General features: G+C 45.7%; 1 protein-coding gene across 1 annotated transcript in view; it reads right to left on the reverse strand.

Annotated features, from left to right (window-relative positions):
- Nucleotides 1-865: 865 nt before the first annotated feature.
- Cul4 (cullin 4) overlaps nucleotides 866-18,569 on the reverse strand; it is a 32,443-nt gene continuing 14,739 nt past the window's right edge. Inside the window, exons 7-12 of the mRNA XM_084593037.1 lie at nucleotides 16,719-16,899; nucleotides 11,512-11,704; nucleotides 10,462-10,566; nucleotides 7,370-7,815; nucleotides 6,123-6,524; nucleotides 866-1,064 (exon numbers count right to left, since the gene is read on the reverse strand). Of these exons, the coding sequence (XP_084449163.1) occupies nucleotides 969-1,064; nucleotides 6,123-6,524; nucleotides 7,370-7,815; nucleotides 10,462-10,566; nucleotides 11,512-11,704; nucleotides 16,719-16,899 (1,423 nt within the window). The 3' untranslated portion in view covers nucleotides 866-968. The remainder of the gene's footprint in view (nucleotides 1,065-6,122; nucleotides 6,525-7,369; nucleotides 7,816-10,461; nucleotides 10,567-11,511; nucleotides 11,705-16,718; nucleotides 16,900-18,569) is intronic.

The raw sequence follows: 18,569 nt of genomic DNA on the forward strand, positions 1-18,569 counted from the left end.
TTATTGCCGGTAAAGCGGAACTGCCAGGGCTTGCTCATCGTATCATCTTAAAATGTATGTTTGTTGCGAAAAAGGCACATGTAATACTGAGCTGTAATTTAAAGAACTCCGTTTCGGACTTTTGAGCCCAATCTGGCCTTTCACACTGCTTTCTCATTTTTGCCAGGTTTCGCACTTGATGCCATTTGCATTGACTAGCATTGACCTTGCCATTTGTCTACGAATGGCTTAGCTGGGCTTTGGCTTAGCTTTAACATTTTCGTTTTTTTCTTCTTTTTTGTGCGTAGCGTTCAATTAGCTCAATGCTCTAGCGCCGAGATAGCAAGCCGCTTGAAATTAGTTGCACACCTCTAGGATGTTAACACGAATACTGAAGTTTGGGATAGCACATGAGCACGCTTTCAGAGAAGGTGGCCAGATATCAGAAAAAAGCGTGCTGGTTCTCGCGGTCCCTTTGAACCTGCCGTGTTCAAAGTTTGCTGCATGCTTGCTTATATTCATTTATGTGCAGTGCATTACATGCGTAACTTAGGTCAATGTAGGATCGTGACGGGAATAAAAACGTTCCCGAGAACCGCTGTAGTAGAGGTCTTGTCCAACCCTCAAATACGTTACCGTCTTGCGACCGTGTTATGACGCCAGCCTTTTTTTCTTTTTCTGTTCTACGTCGCCAAATAAACAGCCGTTTACTCAAAAGTTTAATAACACCCTAACCCGCCGAGACGAAAAAAAAAAAAAAAGAACAAGCATAATATTTTGCGTTGCACGGGTTAAAGTTAATGCAGCAAGGCTTTTATGTCGTTCACAAATGTGTCTCTTGTCAAATTTGGACTTCAGAGCACGATAATACGAATGTAACACAACCTTCTAGTACATCTTTTATTTGACAAGTTGCAAGTGCCAATGAAGCGGCACTTATCAAACAAAAAAAAAAACAGTCTATATTACAAGGGTGTGGTGGCATCTCCTCAGGCCACGTAGTGGTACAGGTTTGGGTTGTCCTTGTCCCTCTCCAGGTAGTCTCGGTCTATCAGACTCTCGATCCTCTTCTTCAGGTCTGTGGGCTGCAGCAATGCATTTAGACCGCATTCAGAAACCAAGGTCATGACCGACACAAACTGCCTTTATGAAACTCGCTGCTACCATCACACTTTCCACACCCATCTAAAAAAATGGGAAGGAGGGTGGGTTAACAGAGGAGTCCGCCTGCTACTCTGCACTAGGGAGGGGAAGGTGACAGTGAGCGTGATGATATATGGACAGGAAATGGGATTATGTACAACCACATCAGGGAGCGAACCTAATCACAACCGCGAGTCGAAACCTGTGTTGCAAATAAATCGAAGCGCCCATGTGCGTGGAGGGGTTTTGAACTCTCCGGCTATGCGTCATCTGAAAGTGGCCTTCTCTCAAGGAAGCCGGTCTTTTGCGCGCATACAAAAGTCGTTTCTCGCCGCCACTGGAGCATACACATGTAAATAATGGTCAATGCACGGTGCATTGCCGAAGCAAAAATTCCGAGGGCAATTACTACTGCGAAATTTGAGCGCAGCCGTAACTCCTTTTCAAAAAGCGAAAGAGAACGCCAGGGAAGAGCACGGTAGCGGAGAGCCAGAGAAAGAGAAAGCGTCTAGAGGCCTGCACTCTGCCTGGAAAGCCGTCTCAGGTGTGCGATGAGCGAGCAGTCTTTCTCTTCTTCTGACAAATTTTCGTTGGCTGGTGACTTTCGCTCGGTTACATCGATGCCGACGGCGATGCGCCAGCGCGCTTTAAAACTTAATGTGGTAGCCTGTGATACCAGACACAATTTCGAAAGACAAGGTGCAGATTGTGCTCTGTGTAACCCAAGGTCAAACCACATATCATGGACTCCCCAGTGGAACCAAGCTTCTTTCCGAATGCGCCGGGGTAAATTCAAACTGAACGTATGATAGTATATGCAATATAGGGCTTAATGCCACAAAGCTACACCGGCAATGAGGGACGTTTTAGTGGAGAGTACTGTATTAATTTCGAGTGCTAAGGGTCCTCTAACGTGCAATGATGTCGCGCAGCAAGTGGGCATCTTCAGTTCCGCCACCATCAAACTGCAGCAGTGTTTAGCAGTGCTAAACACTGCACCACTGCAGTGGGGTAAAGGAATGATTATAAGCTACAGGTCAAACTACATTAAGATCCATCAGAGAATACTACAATGCTGGTCGCCTCGACCATAAGCTCTACCCCGACTCTCATCCTAGTCTTCTGTGTGGGAGGCTCACATCTTTCGACAGATCCAGCTGAATACACTAATCAAACCCAGGAGTGGCTATGATGCACTACATTACATTATAGATTGGCAGATAACCAATAAACACCAGGCAAGTCGCCACATGATTCTGTGAGCAGCCCAGTTGGTTGAATGTACAAATGCGATGTCTCCTGACTGTCGTGTTCGGCTGTCTTGTCTTAGAGGTCTCGGCATGAGTGGGAGATGGGCATTCAATAATAATAATTTAAAAAAAAAAAAAAGACAATTACTAAAAATAAGAAAACATACAAATGCTTATTAATGTTAATGAAGCAGTATAAAAGAAAGCACGAAGGGTACATTAATAAGGAACGCTAACTGACTGCGATGGTTGTAATGAAAATTACTATGGGGGAGGGAAGAGTTCCCCACTACACAATGAAGGCAAAAATGTTAGAAAACCCCTAGTGTGTGCAGTGCCAAATCTGTGTACATAGGATGAGAATTAGACCATGTACCGAATGAAGTGAAATTCAGATATAGTTAAAATTAGCCAAGGTTTAAATCTGCTTAAACCGATTAAGATATGCAAAAGCATTGCTTGGCATGGTCTTAGCACTGAGAAACAGCACAACAATGTCAGTGCACATAAAAGTTAGTGGTAGTAGAAATTGTTCCGTAGCCTTCCACTACATAAATTATGGTGAGGCTACCCAAAAAAAAATAAAATAAATAATAATATGCCTCTGCCCGTGCCAGTACAGCCTTCCACTGCAGTGTTTTTCTCCCTTTCACTCCCATCTTCTTCCCTTGCCATAAGGCGCAGATAGGGTGTCTACCAAGAAGTGTGAAATATAATGCGCCTTTCATTTACCATACACCAATTTGCAATTTACGCAGAGTCTGCAAGAACCCCACGGTCTGTGTACATGTCAGTGCATATTAAAAAGCCTCACATGGTCAAAGACTGATCTGGAGCCCTCCACTACTGCGTCTCTCATAGCCCACTCTGCATTTTTGGGTAAAGAAAAGTGTACAGCATCTGCCTCACTCCTCAGTGGGAATATACATGAAGCAGACACACAGACGTCAGGTGATCTCGCTGGGCTAAGAACATCTTGAATTAATGCTTTGGCACTAGAAACTCTGATATAGTAAAGTGAAACTGTGGTCCCAGTTCACCTTCCATAGATGCCAGTACGTTTATTTTTCTGTTTATAGTGAACATATCTTTAATTAAGAAATGGTTATAGTACATATCAAGAAATGTCTGGCTGTGGCGACATACTTCCCACGAAATGATGGCATCGCGTGAAGCATAGGACCAACCTTCAACCTTCAGAGGCAAATGCCTAAGACAATGAACCGACACTCTCTGAGATGGCTTGGTCATGAGGCTTGGAAGCCGTGAGGGGAAGCCACCTTTGCAAAATCCTTGGAGCCCTTGGGCAAAGCATGCAGAGCGTGCGGGAGTAAAAAAAAAAAAAAAAAAAATGTGAAGATAGCTATGAACTCAGAAAAAGGCAGCACAGTCCATTGTAAAAGCAAGGCCAGCCAAAGTGCAGTGAGGTGTAGGGAAGGGAAGAAAAGGGGACAAATGCTCACAGCACTGGGCAGCGCCAAACATGACGCAGTGGTGGAAAGAAACAGAGGTGTGGAGGCATTACGCGAGTGATTTCATAGTGTTTGACTTTGTTACACGTGCTTTTCAGTATTATTTAGACAATGAGACCATGGGAGAAACATGATATTATAAAATGCGATAGCAAAAAATAAAAATAAAAAGGATGTCATGTAAAGGGACAAATAAGCGCCAGATGGAAGTCATATCTGCAGAACTCGTGCCATTAAAGATCTTGGATGAGACATCTTTAACAGTATACATTGATAATTAACAATTTATGTAGTCATAACGAATAAAGAAATTATATTATGTGGATTTGTGAATAGAACATGAATATTTTCCACCAAATGCACAGTATTAAACCGAAACTACACCTGCAGGAGCCTTCAAAGCCAACCTGTGCAACTGCATTTAGTACAACACACAGACTCGCATGTGAACAATGCGGTGCCTCGCGGAATACCTCCGTTTTCATACTTCGATTTGTGCACCCTGGCCTCCCTGTAGTGGCAGAACTGTATAAACAGCCGCAAGAAAATTCACATCTGATGTCAGTGCATGCAGCGTGACAGGAAACTCTTAAGAGAGATTATGATGTTTTGATGGCAGCCTTGAGAAAGCACATTTCTGATGTAATCAAGTATGACCAAGCAAAAAAATTTACAAGGGTTCAACGCTGCTGAACCAAATATTGAGCGAAAGCATTAGCTGCGGGTGATCGAGCGTTCTTCTCTTTTTCTTCTTCCTCGGCCCACATATAAAGAACCGCTTTAGCCAAGCCGTATGAATGTGCCTTAGTGGCCTATAGGGGTAATGTGAATGCCAGAGTCCTAGCAGGCTGATTCTGATATAACCATTCCATTTGAAACGAGAGACCCAAGTTGGCAGCTCCTGCCCATCTCTCGCTTTTGTGTCCCGTGGGGTGTGACGTCATGTGCTGCACCGCGCTACGCCGACCGCTTGAGTTGATAGCCCAGCTCTCACCCTAGTGTCACGTGGGTAAGATGTAGCTACCGGCCGCGCTACACTGAAGGCTCGAAACCTAGAGCAGTATTGCTTTCGCAATAAAAAATTCTTGCCAGCCAAGCTAGCCAAGCATCGTTATTGATACACAAGAGGGCTCCTCATGGTGCTTTCAGCTGAGCAAAATCAAGACTCGAGAGGAAAGCACATCATGGCTCATCGCAAACCCACAGTATGAGGTGGCATCGGCCATTAGGCGCTGTGAGGAAGCTCGAGTCGGCCATGGCCGTTCATGGCCTCCGAGATCTTGTGCGGAGGTGTGATCTCGGAGGCCATAGGTCGTTGGTGCTAATTTTTGTCGCCGAAGCTAGATGACGCGGCACACAAACGTGTCGACCATTTAAACACACCTCGGCGGCGCCGCTCGAGCCCGGCCATGGCTGGCTGTTCATGACCTCCGAGATCACACCCCCGTACCCAGAATCTCGGAGGTCATAAGCCGTTGGTGGTAGTCTTTGTTGCCGCGCCGCTAAATGACACGGCACCTGAACGTGCAGGCAATTTAAATACACTTCGGTGGCAGCCAATTCGATTGATTGAAAAATTTCGTTTTTTCATGTTTTTTTCGGGCTCCTTTACGCATTTTTGACTTTTTAATGCAAAAGAACTGCTCCATTATAACGAATCTAGCATGAAATTTTGAAATTTTTGTTTCATTATACAGAAAAAAACTCCCTTGGAAATAAACCACAGACCAACCAAACTTTGATTTTAGTTCATTTTATCCGATAATTCGCTATATCCGTGTTCATTATAGTGAGGTTTAACTGTATTTTGTTGTGCTTCGCTGGCAATAAGCACTGCCACACCTCTCTGATATCAGCCTCAGATGTTATTGTGCCAGCAAACACATACCAGTCATTGACATGTGTGGCAGATACCTTTCAACCTGGAAGGCCTATGTTGAACAGATGAGTATCTCTGCTTGCACCACATGTTGCGCAGCCACATTCCTTCACAACAACACTGTCAAGCAATCACTGGGCCACTGAATCATAATTACGCGAAACATTGGGGCACCACGACACAACAAATGTCAGCAATAGTGCACAAGCAGTGGTAACACTAATGAAGGGGTTGCAACAAGTTTTGCACTCAACACTGATGTGAGCTACGGCAAGCTGCTCTGGCAACACTGTGCAAAACTATACGCATTTACCTCAGTCACCTTGAGCAGTGCAGGCAAGTGGCTTTCACCAATAGCATCTTCAGAGCATGACACGAAGCAATGAAGCTGTGGCTTACCTTGACAGGAAACTTGAGCTGGTCATAAAGCTCAGTGATGAGCAGGTTGTGTGTGAGGCTCTTGCGCATCTTCATGATGCGTACCACTGCAGCGTCAATCTGGTACTGCCGATCCTGGAAGACTCGCTCTTGTGTTGAGCTCTGCTCTTCGGGTGTCTCCCGCATCTGCACCTGGTTGATTTTGATGCGGAAGAGGCGGTTGCGGAAGTCAGCATTGAACACGAACTGGTCGCCATCCTGCACTTCACGCCCTCGGGGCTCCTTCTGCAGCACGCGTGCCTTGCCACATGCCAGCGACTGCAGTGTGCGCCTAAGTTCACCATCTTCCAGTCGAGTCTGTTCGCTCAGCTCCGCCAGACCAATGGGGCCTTCCGTTTTGTTGAAACACAGCAGAACCAGGGCCTGCGCAGGGAATAACAAGCCTTGACTGCAGCTCAAGGCCGCACATAAAATCTGCTCTGAGGGACGATGCAAAATGACTGCTGCAGGGAATTCGGCTCCAGTCTCTTCCATACTGGACTTATACTGAAAAGAACCTGTAGAGCAAGATATGAAGCAAACTCAAAAGTTTTCTCCTTTTTGCAATCTGAGCTCATCAGGGGACTAAACCAATCTGGTCTTTGATTTGTGCTTGCACTGCACCATCACACAAACACACCTGCACATGTTTGGTCGGGTCTCGCTGCTGAAAAGCAGGTACATGTAAGTGTATCTGTGTGTGTAAGTATCTGTGCTCTACATGTGATGTGTGTGAAGAATTCAAACACTCGGTATGCTCCTGCCAAAGGTTTATCGCACACTGGAGGACATTCAAAGTAATTAAGGATTAGTTCAGAACAAAACCTTGAGTCCTGAACATGTCCTCGGTACCTGGTGCGATGGGTCTTGAGCTACATGAGCTGCGGAAGTGCGTGTTGAAGCGTGTGTGTCCGATTTCTTTCATTCATTTTTTAATCCTTTCCCTTCCCTTGTTTTTCACCCTCATCAGAAGCAGCATGCTAGGCTCAGCACCAGGCAGACATCTCCTGATATTAAAATCTCTCTCTCTGTGTGTGTGCGCAGCTCTTCAAAGAGAAACAATGACATCATTAAGGGCCCACACTACTCTGGCTGTAGGTGGCACTAGTGGTGCACCAAGAGCAGCTTTTCAATGTGGTTGCTGTAACTATTATGTACTGATGTGAAGCATCAATGTACTGTGTGGATTATGAGAATAGGTTTCAGAAGTGGTTGTGCAGAATGCCCACCTGAAAGAGTGACACCTGCAGCTCCTTGGGACCGCCTGCCCCTGGGAAGGAAGCCCTAAGCACACAATGACCGAGGCTGGGCTGCCACTGCAACTTGCGGCCTGAATGCTTGGCCAGGTAAAAGCGGCGGAACAGTTCCTGGTGCCGCACCATGGCTGCAGGCAGGGCCACCTCCTGGGGTGGGTAGCTGGGCCAGTAGCCCATGGTGAGCACACTGACCGTCAGCTCGAGGCGCTCCCGGCGCTGCTGCTGCCTGAAGGCCAGCATCAGCTCCTTGCTCAGCTCCATGTCCCGAAACATGCCCTCTAGCTTGGAGGTGAATGCAGCCCCACACTCCTGCTTCAGCTTGCACAGCATTGATTTCTCGGCATCCACCGAGGCACTCTTGCCCACCAGCAGGCGCTTGGCAAGGTCCTTCTTGTAGAAGGCCTCAAACACATCCTTGCCTGCATCAACAAGAAAGGCTCAAAACTACACTGCTGAAAACATAAGCGCCCTCGACTGCAGGGTTAACTGGCCGCAGCTGGCACTGTGGCCAGTTAATCCTGCAGCCTGAGGGCCAGCAACTGATATGAAAAGCTACTCTGTTTAAATAGATGACCCTGAAAACTACTTCACCATCCAAACTTTACTGCTGTTTTCCTTACTCCATCCATACATATTTGGAAAACTTTGAAAGAGCGCAAACACACACGACCACTAAAGACAAGAGACGAGACACAAGCGCCGGCGCTTGTGTCTCGTCTCTTGTGTTTAGTGGTCGTGTGTGTTTGCCCTCTTTCAAAGTTTTCCAAATATGTACCAACTCGCCCAAAAAGAAGTGTTAATGAAGGATCCATCCATACAGCATGAAAGCTAGATTGCTTTCTGACAACCGAAACATTGTATAACTTGAACTTTTTGGTGAGTGAAAAATGCACAAATCCAGCGAATGAGAGCTCAGCAATCAGTTTCAGCCATAGTCTGTTGGTGCATGCATGTGCGTACTTGAGAACAGTTTCTGTCTGTTGCATGGAAAGCCTGACATAATGGAAGGTTCAATGTTTTCTTTTTTTTTTTCATATACTTACTCACCTGTCCCACATCTGGTCTCAACCACTGGCTAAGTGTTTCAGACAAGAAAGTTATAGCCTGCTGCAGGTGTTCATCAGCTGCAAAAGCAGCTGTTAATGTTTTCCTGCTTGACACATGAGGTCCGTTGGAACAAAGGTCTTGTAGCAGCTGCACATGTCGCTGTTGTTGGTTTTTTTTTTTATTTTTACAAGAGTACAGCAATCTGGTGCAGAAGATTAAGTAAATCCTCTAAAATGCATAAAAACTGTTGTGTGGCTGTTCCCGTGCTGTCGTGCCGGGAGGCGACCCCCAGCCACAAAGGTCGGGAGAGAGAGCCACACAACCACACCGCTCTAGAACCAAGCACAAATTTGCTTTATTCAAATCACACCCGGCTGGGCTTCAGCTTAAAGGGCGCCACTGCTAAGTTAATAGGTGGCGACTCCCCCAAAAAACAGCAAAATATTTCGAGATAAATGGAGTTGACAGGCAACAGAAGTAGCCAAATTTTCAATGCACTGATTTGGAATGTTAAATGTTACGCCTTTTCTGTCCAGGTTTATTTCGAAATGGAAATTCTGCTATATCTATAACAGAGTCCTATGCAGCACACAAAACGCCATTTGGCCAATCACTGAGTGAATAAGTCTGTTAACAAAGCAATGGCGGCTGTGGCCACACGAGGAAAAGGGGAGCTTGCACCTTCAGTGCTTCCTACGTGTCCCCCTCCTACAACCCATCTCGTATGTCAGCAGCAATGGTGTGAAAAGAACAGAAGCAGTCTACATAAAAAATAAATAAATAAAAGACAGGGGTGCTATTCTGAGCTTGTACGCAGCTGAGTAGTGTAATTTGGGCATGTATGTTTGAATCCATCCAGCAACCGTTTAAGTTGGTGGCATTGTATTTCAATATATTGTTTTGTTCAATCTGGAGTTAAGTGTACCAGTATGCTCAACCGACATGCATGTATCAGTCCTTTTCATGATTATAGTGCCCGTACATGAGCAACCTGAAATGTGCTAATTCAGCACATACAGCCCTTTGAACGCATTCTCTACGTCACTGGAACTCGCTGCCAAGTAACGTGCTTGTAGTTACAGAAGAACTGAGTGAGCTTTGCAGGGTCTCCACTTCAGAGCTACTACAATCTCACACAGGTGGTCCGCCCTCATTAGTCACATTACTCGATGTTTATCAAGACAAACCTTCTCAGGAAGCAGACATTACAAATTACTTGCCGCCTTTGGTATCTTTGAACAAAAAAAAAATAAAAATAAGCGAGCAGGAGAGTTGTTTGAGGAAGCTGTGCTGAACACTATCTTATCAAAACTGGCGTGAGCACGGTTGCGAGTATACCAAAATACTGATGAAAAATCAAAATCACACACAAAAAAAAGAGAGCAATTTAAGCAATAATGGAGTATTCCATCAAGCTCATGAAAAATGCATTATGTAACAAGCCTGCAGATGCAGCTTTTACTATTTTTTGCTCATCATAAGGAAGGCATTAATTCATGGTCACAGGTGTAGACAGCACAGACAAAGGCACTAGCTTTGAAAGCATTTCCAAAGATGAATGAAACAGGGCCTTTGTTGCCCTGCACACAGAATCACCTCATGTCTCTGCCATAGACTCATCAAGCTCTAAAGGCAGGAATAGCAGCAATGCGTGTTGGCCAAAGCAATGATGAAGGTCTCATATGGCACACCGAGGAAGGTCTGCTTGTTGACGCAAGGCACGATCTGCAGGCCACACAACCCGCTCGCTAATGGCTCCCTTCCTCGTGTTTCAAGCTGGTTGGTCATGGGGAGCGGCACAATCAAAAAGGACAGCTGGGCATTACTGCCACTTGTTTACTGTAAACGAATGTGTTCCGCATCCAACGTCTGATAACAAAAAAAAGGTCCACTAAATGGGTCAGATGGAGAGGCCAGACAAGTGTGCAAGAAATGCCTCTTATTGCCAGGTGTCTACTTCTGGGTGTAGTACTACCTGGCACAATGAAATTCAATTGTATGTCTTTTCTCATACTCACCATGAATGAAGCGGAATAGCACCATAATTTTGTCCAGCAGCCTTTCCAATTCTTCTTCCGTGGCCTCTTTGTTTCCTGCCCTGAGCTTTGAGTCCACGAATTTGGCTATCAGCACGAAAAAAAGATAAAGGACCAATCAGATTTTGAAGCTCAATTTACACAGGGAAATGAACTGCCACTACAGGGCTGCCACTCAGAGGCAGCAGCTCACATTTTCAAAACTCTCATTTCAACTTTGAAAGTATTTTGAAAAGTTTGACTTGACAAGGGTTTTTACACATTCCAATAAACAAACAACTTCAATGGTACTTGTGCATCGGATTGAATGCAACTGATCCTGGATGTATCAAGTTACTGCTTACATAGCTAACATGAGCGCATAAACACGGACACGGAGAAAATATAAGGACTGTATTGGTTACATTGACCATCAAAGAACCCTTGAAAATTGCATTCAACATTACAGCAGTACTGTACTGAATGCATTTATTGAACTTTCATAAATGAAGCATCAGATACTTCGAACACTGCGTTGTGTTCCTGCAGTTGGTGCTTCTCCTAGTGGCAATCCCACGATAGTTTTTCACAAGCGATCAGAAAAACCCTACTGGCCATGATGCCGCCGTAAAACTGCATGGAATACGAACATGGCATGCGACTGTCCTTCAGTCTGGCAATGCATCTCCCACTTCACATTGCACCCATGCGAGAAGGCCTGCATCAAGTATAATGATGGCTATGTGGTGAAACTGCCTTAGGTGAACGACGACTCTCGGCACGCTTTCTTTGCTCTGTTGAAAGCATTGCAAACACAGGTGCTCATGCTCACACAATTAGGCCTCTTGTGCTAGACAGAGGCTAGTTACAAGGCACTGCCCATGGTGGATTTGAATATGAAGTAGTCCAGGCAAGCAGTGCATTGCCATACACTGGTGTACTACATGCTTAGTTGATGGCGATTTTATTCACTGCTATGCTTTATATGCCTTCTGGCATTCACAAGCCTGAGCTGTTAAGGTTTTTTACTACGGCACACTACACAGAACGTACCAATGAGTTCGGCTGGCTTGTTTGGCCTCTGATTAATGAAGTACTCAAAGGCCTCCTTGAGTGAGTTGACAAACTTCTCGTTGCGATGGAAGCAGTGGTTCACCACTTGGTCCATCTGGTCTTTGAAGTCCAACAGTTCCTGGACCATGGACCTGTCCCGCTCTGGATTGCTCACTATCACCCGGCCACGCTTCTGCAATGTGAGATGCAAGGAATGCCACATTCAGTGCATATGCCAAGCTCTAACTCCAACATTTAGGAGCAAAAATAGCAAGTGAAATAAAGCGAAAGCATAAGATGTGGTCATTTAGAGCAGGTGAACTTGGTGGGGCCCTTAACTCTCTCAGCCCCTCAAGAGGAGCTGACAGCAATGTTCGAGGACTCCCGACCACACCCATAGGATAGTATGTGCATGTGTAGCAACATATTCTCAATCAATGACAATCTCGAATGACTGAGAATCGGTTGGGCCTGGAGTCGATGCAGCGTCGTAGCCTGCGTTCAAGCGAGGTCCTGATGAGGGGGTGGAAAAAGGACATAGCGTCTCCCTATAAGGATCTGTAATTTCACCAAAAGTCTGAGGGGCCTCAGCAGGCATGACCGGAGGGGGTGACCGTCCCGCTTGTTAGTCCTCAGGCTAGACGGTAGACTCCCTCGTTTTCAATGTTGGCAGCATGGGCAGGAACCCAGACGAGGCTAACTAGGTGAGTGGGCATGCAGCCGCGCAGTACACTGGAAAATAGACTGCACACAAAACTGGCCGAGTAATTTATGATCGCTGTTTGAAAATACAGTGGACTCTCGTTAAACGGAACCTCAAGGAACCAGGAAAATATGTTCCGCTTATCAGGGGTTTCGTTTAGAGAGAGAATAAATTTTGAATAGGCGGACCGTTTTCGTTCGCCGTCATTGCATATACGTGCAGCTTGGTCCCGACGCAGCAAGAGTGCGCATAGTCGGCAGTCTCTGCAGAAGCAATATTTAGGCAATAAAGAGAACAATACATAATGAGCACAAAGTTTATTCTCAAAAGCAAGCAAATACTTTTTTCTTCAAACTTCTAATAGGAATTTTTAAAAATTATTGCTCAACTTACTCAATTCACCTGTAAGAAGAACTGTGATTTACTGAGCAGTGAAAAAATGACTATGCTTGCTTGGTTCAGCACTTTCTTCTTCTGTCGCGTAAGACGGGCATCCTCGCGACGAATCCATCCACTAAGAAAGCCTGCGTCAACCACGCCTTACCGTTGGCTTGATAAGAAACGGGTAAGGTTGCGACATTCTTAAAGCACCGTGGATACTTAGATTTGCGGATCACTAGCAGCTTTAATTTGTCGCTTCCCGTCATGTTAGTGCCGATGAGGACGGTCAGCCTGTCCTTACCAAGCTTCCCCCAAGTGCGCTTCTCTCTTTGAACGGGAGGGAATTAGAAGGAAGCAACTTGAAAAACAGTGCTGTCTCATCTACATTGTAGATGTCCTCTGGATCGTATTCTTGGATAATTTCGGGGAGCCGTTTTGCTCGCCACTCTCCACATGCCAACGCGTCAGCAGCTTCCCTAGAAATGGCACGAAACACCAGACCATTCCGTACCTTAAACCTAGTGAGCCATCCTTCACAGCAGGTGAATCCTTCGATGCCGAGCTGAAGAGCGAATTCTTCCGCTTTCGCACGAATAAGTGGCCCACTGATTGGGATGTTTTCGCTCCGGGCTCTCCGCAGCTAAAGCACGAGGCACTTCTCCAAATCTTCGTGATCAGCTGTTCGCAGTCTTTTTTTCTCGGGGCCAAAACAAGATGTTTGCGAAGCCTCTTGCAGCTTGTCCTTATCCTGCAATACCCTCGTCAGGCCGTTAGGGACGGCATACTTCGTCGCAAAGGCCGTTTTAGTGAAGCGACCACTCTTGAAGTCGATTTCCAGCTGAAGAGCGTTGTGTGGGAATTTCTGCACTGCCATCGGACGCTGACTGTGCAACGACACACAACAAAACCTTTAAGCTTAAGCCTAGTCCATCTGCGACCACCAGCGACTACAGCGAGGAAGCAGAGGAGACGATGGGCTGCAGCCGGCCGCATTGCAGTGTGCGAGACAACCGAAAATCACCAGAGACGGAAACCGGGAGTAAAAAGAAAGGAAGGGTGGGGTGTAGTGATGTCGTGATGTCACTGTGTATCGTCGATTAGTTACGGTTTCAAGTCCGTTTTCAGTTCCGTTTACACGCTGGTCGAAAAATTTGAGTTCTGATTAACGAGATATTTTTAAGTTGGTTTAATACAAAACCAAATCTGGAAAGTTTGTTTTGTTTAAGCAGCAGTTCCGTTTAACCGGTTTCTGCTTATCGAGATTCTACTGTAACAAAGAATGGTTCGAATAACCGGCACTACCTCCCCTACTGCAGCAGAAGAGACCGGCTATGGCAGTCTCTTCTGCTGCAGTAGGGGAGGTAGTGCCTGGAAAGTGGTGTGGTGAAAGCAGGCAGATAGGTGGTAATGTTCTGTTGTGTGGCATCTATATAGTGTTCCCGGATGGCAGTGGAGTACAAATTGTCCAGTACTCGCAAACTATTCAGTACTCGCACTTTAATTTGATGGCACCTGTGAACATCAGCAGGGAGACAAGAGGTAGGGTGATTTTTAGCAGCTTTTAGCATTGTTTGCTTCAAACGGCATTTGCAGCTATCACGCTTTCCAATGGTTTTGTGGCAGTGGACTACGCCTGCTCCAAGCGTGGCGTGATAAATCGAACCAGGCTTGTGCAATCAAGCCATCACGGGCACTCTGTCATATTTACTCTCCGCCACCACAGGAGCTAACATCAAAGGTATAATCAAAAGATAAACCCGCCGTGACGTTATCGCTGCGCAGTATCTTGGCGCGCTGCCTGTAAATGAGCTGTGCATGCAACGGGCGAAACAGAGGAATGCACCATTGAACACTTCTTTTTTTTTTTCAAATTCTCAGGGGGCAAAAGTGGGGGACTGGGTTCGTTATGCGAGTGGGTTGATTACGCAAAAAATAGAGTATCAATTTTCATGATCTCTCAAGCCGTTTTCTGTATATCAAATTATCGATATATAGAACTATTTAGCGATCCTGTTCGATTTCGATACATCCGGGTTCGACTGTAGGAATAAAAAAAACAGCGCACCATGAAAAGGTGATGGCTTAGATTTCAGGTGCTTTTGTTGCATATGCTTTCTTGGTTCAAAGCATTTAACTGGCCTAAATTTCAGACAATTTTACTATATACTGTAATGCTTTGACTCAAAGCATTTAGCAGTACTCATGTTGACAAGTTGTTTAGACTTTATTGGCATTTACTGACTAAATCACCACATATACCGTATTTATTCAATTGTAGCACGACCGCGAAGGTAACGCGAGGGGCGATTTCACATGTTGCCAATGGGAAAAAATAAAACCACAAATGTAACGTGAGATAAGTGCTTGAAAAACTACCTTTAATAGACATTACCAGTACCAGTTCATACTCGCATCTTGTGCAGTGGCTATTACCCTAAAAAAATGAATATACAGTCGAACCCAGATATATAAAGTTTTAGTTATATCGAACTCACGGAATATCCCTTTGAAAATCCAATGTAAAAGTACTATAGGAAAGCCGCGTCATATATTAAACTCAATTTCACTGGTCGTTCGATATATTGAACTCCGCACCACGCACTGGAAAGTGTGCCTTCCCCAAAGACGATCGCATCACCCTCGCCCGTTTGCCGCGTGACGTTTTCAAGCCCCGCATGGAAAGAATGAGAGGAGACAGTTTGGCGACGGCTGGTCTAGGGCAGCACTGCGCCCATTTCCCAAAGGCGCGCGCATCTGCGGTTATCGTTTCCCGCGCACCAGCTCGTGACGTTTGCAAGCCATGTGCGTGAATGAACCAGAGAGAACCCGTGAGGAGCAGGAGGGGAAAAACGCGATAGAGCGAAGCACAAGTGTGAGCCCATTCTTTTCCTGAGCTATCTCTCTCCTTCCTCTCTCCCGGCCTTCGTTTGCAGCAGCACGCGCTATGCATGCGCCAAGCCAGCTCAGCCCGTTTTCAGACAAAACGCCGGACGCTTTCTCCAGCATGTGCTGCGAACCCTCTGCGTGTGGCGGCTGATGTGGCTATGGCACCTGCGAACGTTAAGAAGCGGCAGATCTCTCTCTCTATTCTTTTTATTTTTTTATTATTATTTTTTTTCCAGTGAGTCGTCCATTTTTATCGTTGTGCTGTACGCGCGGCGTAGCGTAAGATATGGCGGCTGCGAACGTTAAGAAGTGGCAGTTTTTTTTTTTTTTTTTTTGTGGGAGTCGTTTATCCTTGCATGTATGAATCAATGAAAGCACGCGGTCAGCTGCAATCATGACATCTGCTTTTAGCATTTTTCGCTTCAAACAGCATTTCAAGCTATCATGCTTTCCAATGATTTTGTGGCAGTGGACTACGCTTTCCCCAAGTGCAGCGTGATAAATCGAACCAGGCTTGAGCAATCAAGCCATCACGGGCATTCTGCCAAGTTCGCTCCCCGCCACCGCACGGGCTATCAAAAGATAAGAACGCCCTGCACAGCATCTTGGCACGCTGCCAAGAAATGAGCTGTGGATGAGACGACCGAAACAAAGTGGCGCGCGCCATCGACATGCAAGCAAAAACGCTCGCGATTTCTGCCCCGGCGACACAGAAACTTTGTTTTGAGCTGCCGCCGTGGCTCGAGCAGTGAGAAGAACACAGTTCCAACAAGTTGGAAATTTTTTCGCTCTGTCGCTGCCGCTCATCGCTGAGATCGCTCATTCACTTGCATATGAGCGCGCTGGCCTCAACGCTTTTATTATTTTTTTTTCAAAATTCTTGGGTGCAAAAGTGGAGAGTGGGTTGATTACGCGACAAATATGGTATCGTTTATTCGCATCATAAGTGCCGTCATAAGTCGATTTCTGTATATCGAATTATCGATATATCGAACTATTTCGCGACCCCCTTCGAGTTCAATATATCCGGGTTCGACTGTAATACAGACCTGCATATAATATGAGGTGTGATTTCGCTATATCAAAAACGAAAGAAGAAAAAAAGTTTTCATCCGCATATAATCAGAGTGAAGAAAGCTCAACAGAAGCATTTATTTGCACTGCATTTCATGGCCGCCCCATACGAGGCACAAGCAAGAAGAAGCAAGAGCGGGAGCAAGCAAGAAGAAGAGCACACCTTGACGTAATGGTTAAAGTGCGTGCACAGCATGGGCAACCCGTCTTTGACCCGGGCAAAGAGGCTGTACATGAGGCCCAGATCGCGGTTGTCGTCCAGCAGCTGGTCCAGGCCCTTCTGCAGAATAGGTCCCAGGTGTTGGCCCAGTAACTGCCGCTCCACACAGCCAATGAGGGCCTTCCTGCATTCACACCAGGCACACTCATGCAACTAGTGCTTAATGGATGCAGTGTTGTGGCACTCTGCATTTCTGCACAAGACACACTGTCAGGTACAGAGTCTGCACTCCAGGTGCTCATCAAAGCTTAGGGGTCGCTTTCATAGTTTACTTTCCTTTGCAGAAGCCACAGCAGCCTTTCTAACAAAAACACAAATTTAACAGATATATTTGTAAGGGTCACTTCAGCTAATGACTTCTGCATGGAGCCCTTATTGTTGGCAGAGCCAGCAATCATATTCCTAAGCAGGAGTAAACAGGGAACTAAATGCAAAAACAATGATACAATGACCACTGATGTGTACTACTACGGGAAAACTTCATTAATTAAAAGTAATCGGAACCAAGAAAAGATGTTCCCATTAACCGGATTTTCAGATTACCCATGATCCAGGCAAAACATTTCACTGCAAGAACGCATTGCACATACCCCCTCCGCTTCGTCCGGCCACCACACTTAGTTTTGTAGTTGTCCACGTGAGCGCATCATGCGCATCATGGCACGCATGTGCAACATAAAGCTATGAATCATACCCGTTATGATGCCAGCAGAGTTCAAAAGCAAAGCAGCTTTTCACCCTGCCTTCCACACTCAAGTGCCGCCTAAATGGCCAGCTGCAAATCTGCACGGCCATATAATTTCAGATTCCACAGTGCACACATGCATGCCTCCGGAATTACTATTACGAGTTGCCTTTGTGCTAACCACCAAAGTCGGTATACCTGCCGTTCATCCACAACAGCAAGGCAAGACAAGCAGAGCACAATTCGAATTTTTTATATATTATGAATATATTATGAATATATTATGATATATTATGATATATTATGATATATGATTATGATATATTATGATACATATTATGGGTCATGCACTACCCGCCGCTCATCCAGAGCTACCTTACACCTTAAATAAGCTGGCAGAATTTCAAACGGTTGTCCTTCTAAAGAAAGGCCGACCTAACATAACAACAATTAAAATAACCAAGATGCTGGTAACCCAATCCTCTAGCCTTGGTACATCAGTGAGTAACGGCACAGGCCAATGTAGGGCGCACTCAACCTGCTGCAGGCAACATAGCAAGATTGGTTGCATGCTATGGGCGGGAGGTGCTCGATGCCAGTGCCTCTGACCAAGGCCAGGCCAGAGAGGAGAGACTATATTCTCTTTCACAAGCTGTTGGCAGCATTGTAAAAGTTAGACCTCTTCCATTCAATTAGGGCTGCAGGAATACAGGAAATAGTATAGTCGCTCAAATATTTCAACGGTAAAGGTACTATGCTTTTCAAACAAAACACAGCAACTGGAAACATGGCTCAGATAGGTAATTTCAAAGTACACGGAGCGTTCCAGTCACTGCTGGTCAATGGATAAGGGCCGCATGGTCGAAACTCTATGGAAGATTGCTGTGAAGTAGTTATGCACCAATATTTGTCATCATGTTGTCAGCCAGGTTGGTTGTGTCATTTGTGGGCCGTCCATTGAGTGTTTGCTTTAAATGTCCTTGACGTGCTTTGCCTTGAGTGTGGCGCAGCATAAGCAAGAATTCTTTCAACTGGAGGATATCAGAGTTCACAAAGATGAGCGACTGAACATTTTACCAAAAGCTAAATGCTAGTGCACACCTTTTACG

The sequence above is a fragment of the Amblyomma maculatum genome, chromosome 2 (genome assembly GCF_055883805.1).
Source record: "Amblyomma maculatum isolate TAMU_Amacu chromosome 2, ASM5588380v1, whole genome shotgun sequence".
Classification (NCBI taxonomy): domain Eukaryota; kingdom Metazoa; phylum Arthropoda; class Arachnida; order Ixodida; family Ixodidae; genus Amblyomma; species Amblyomma maculatum.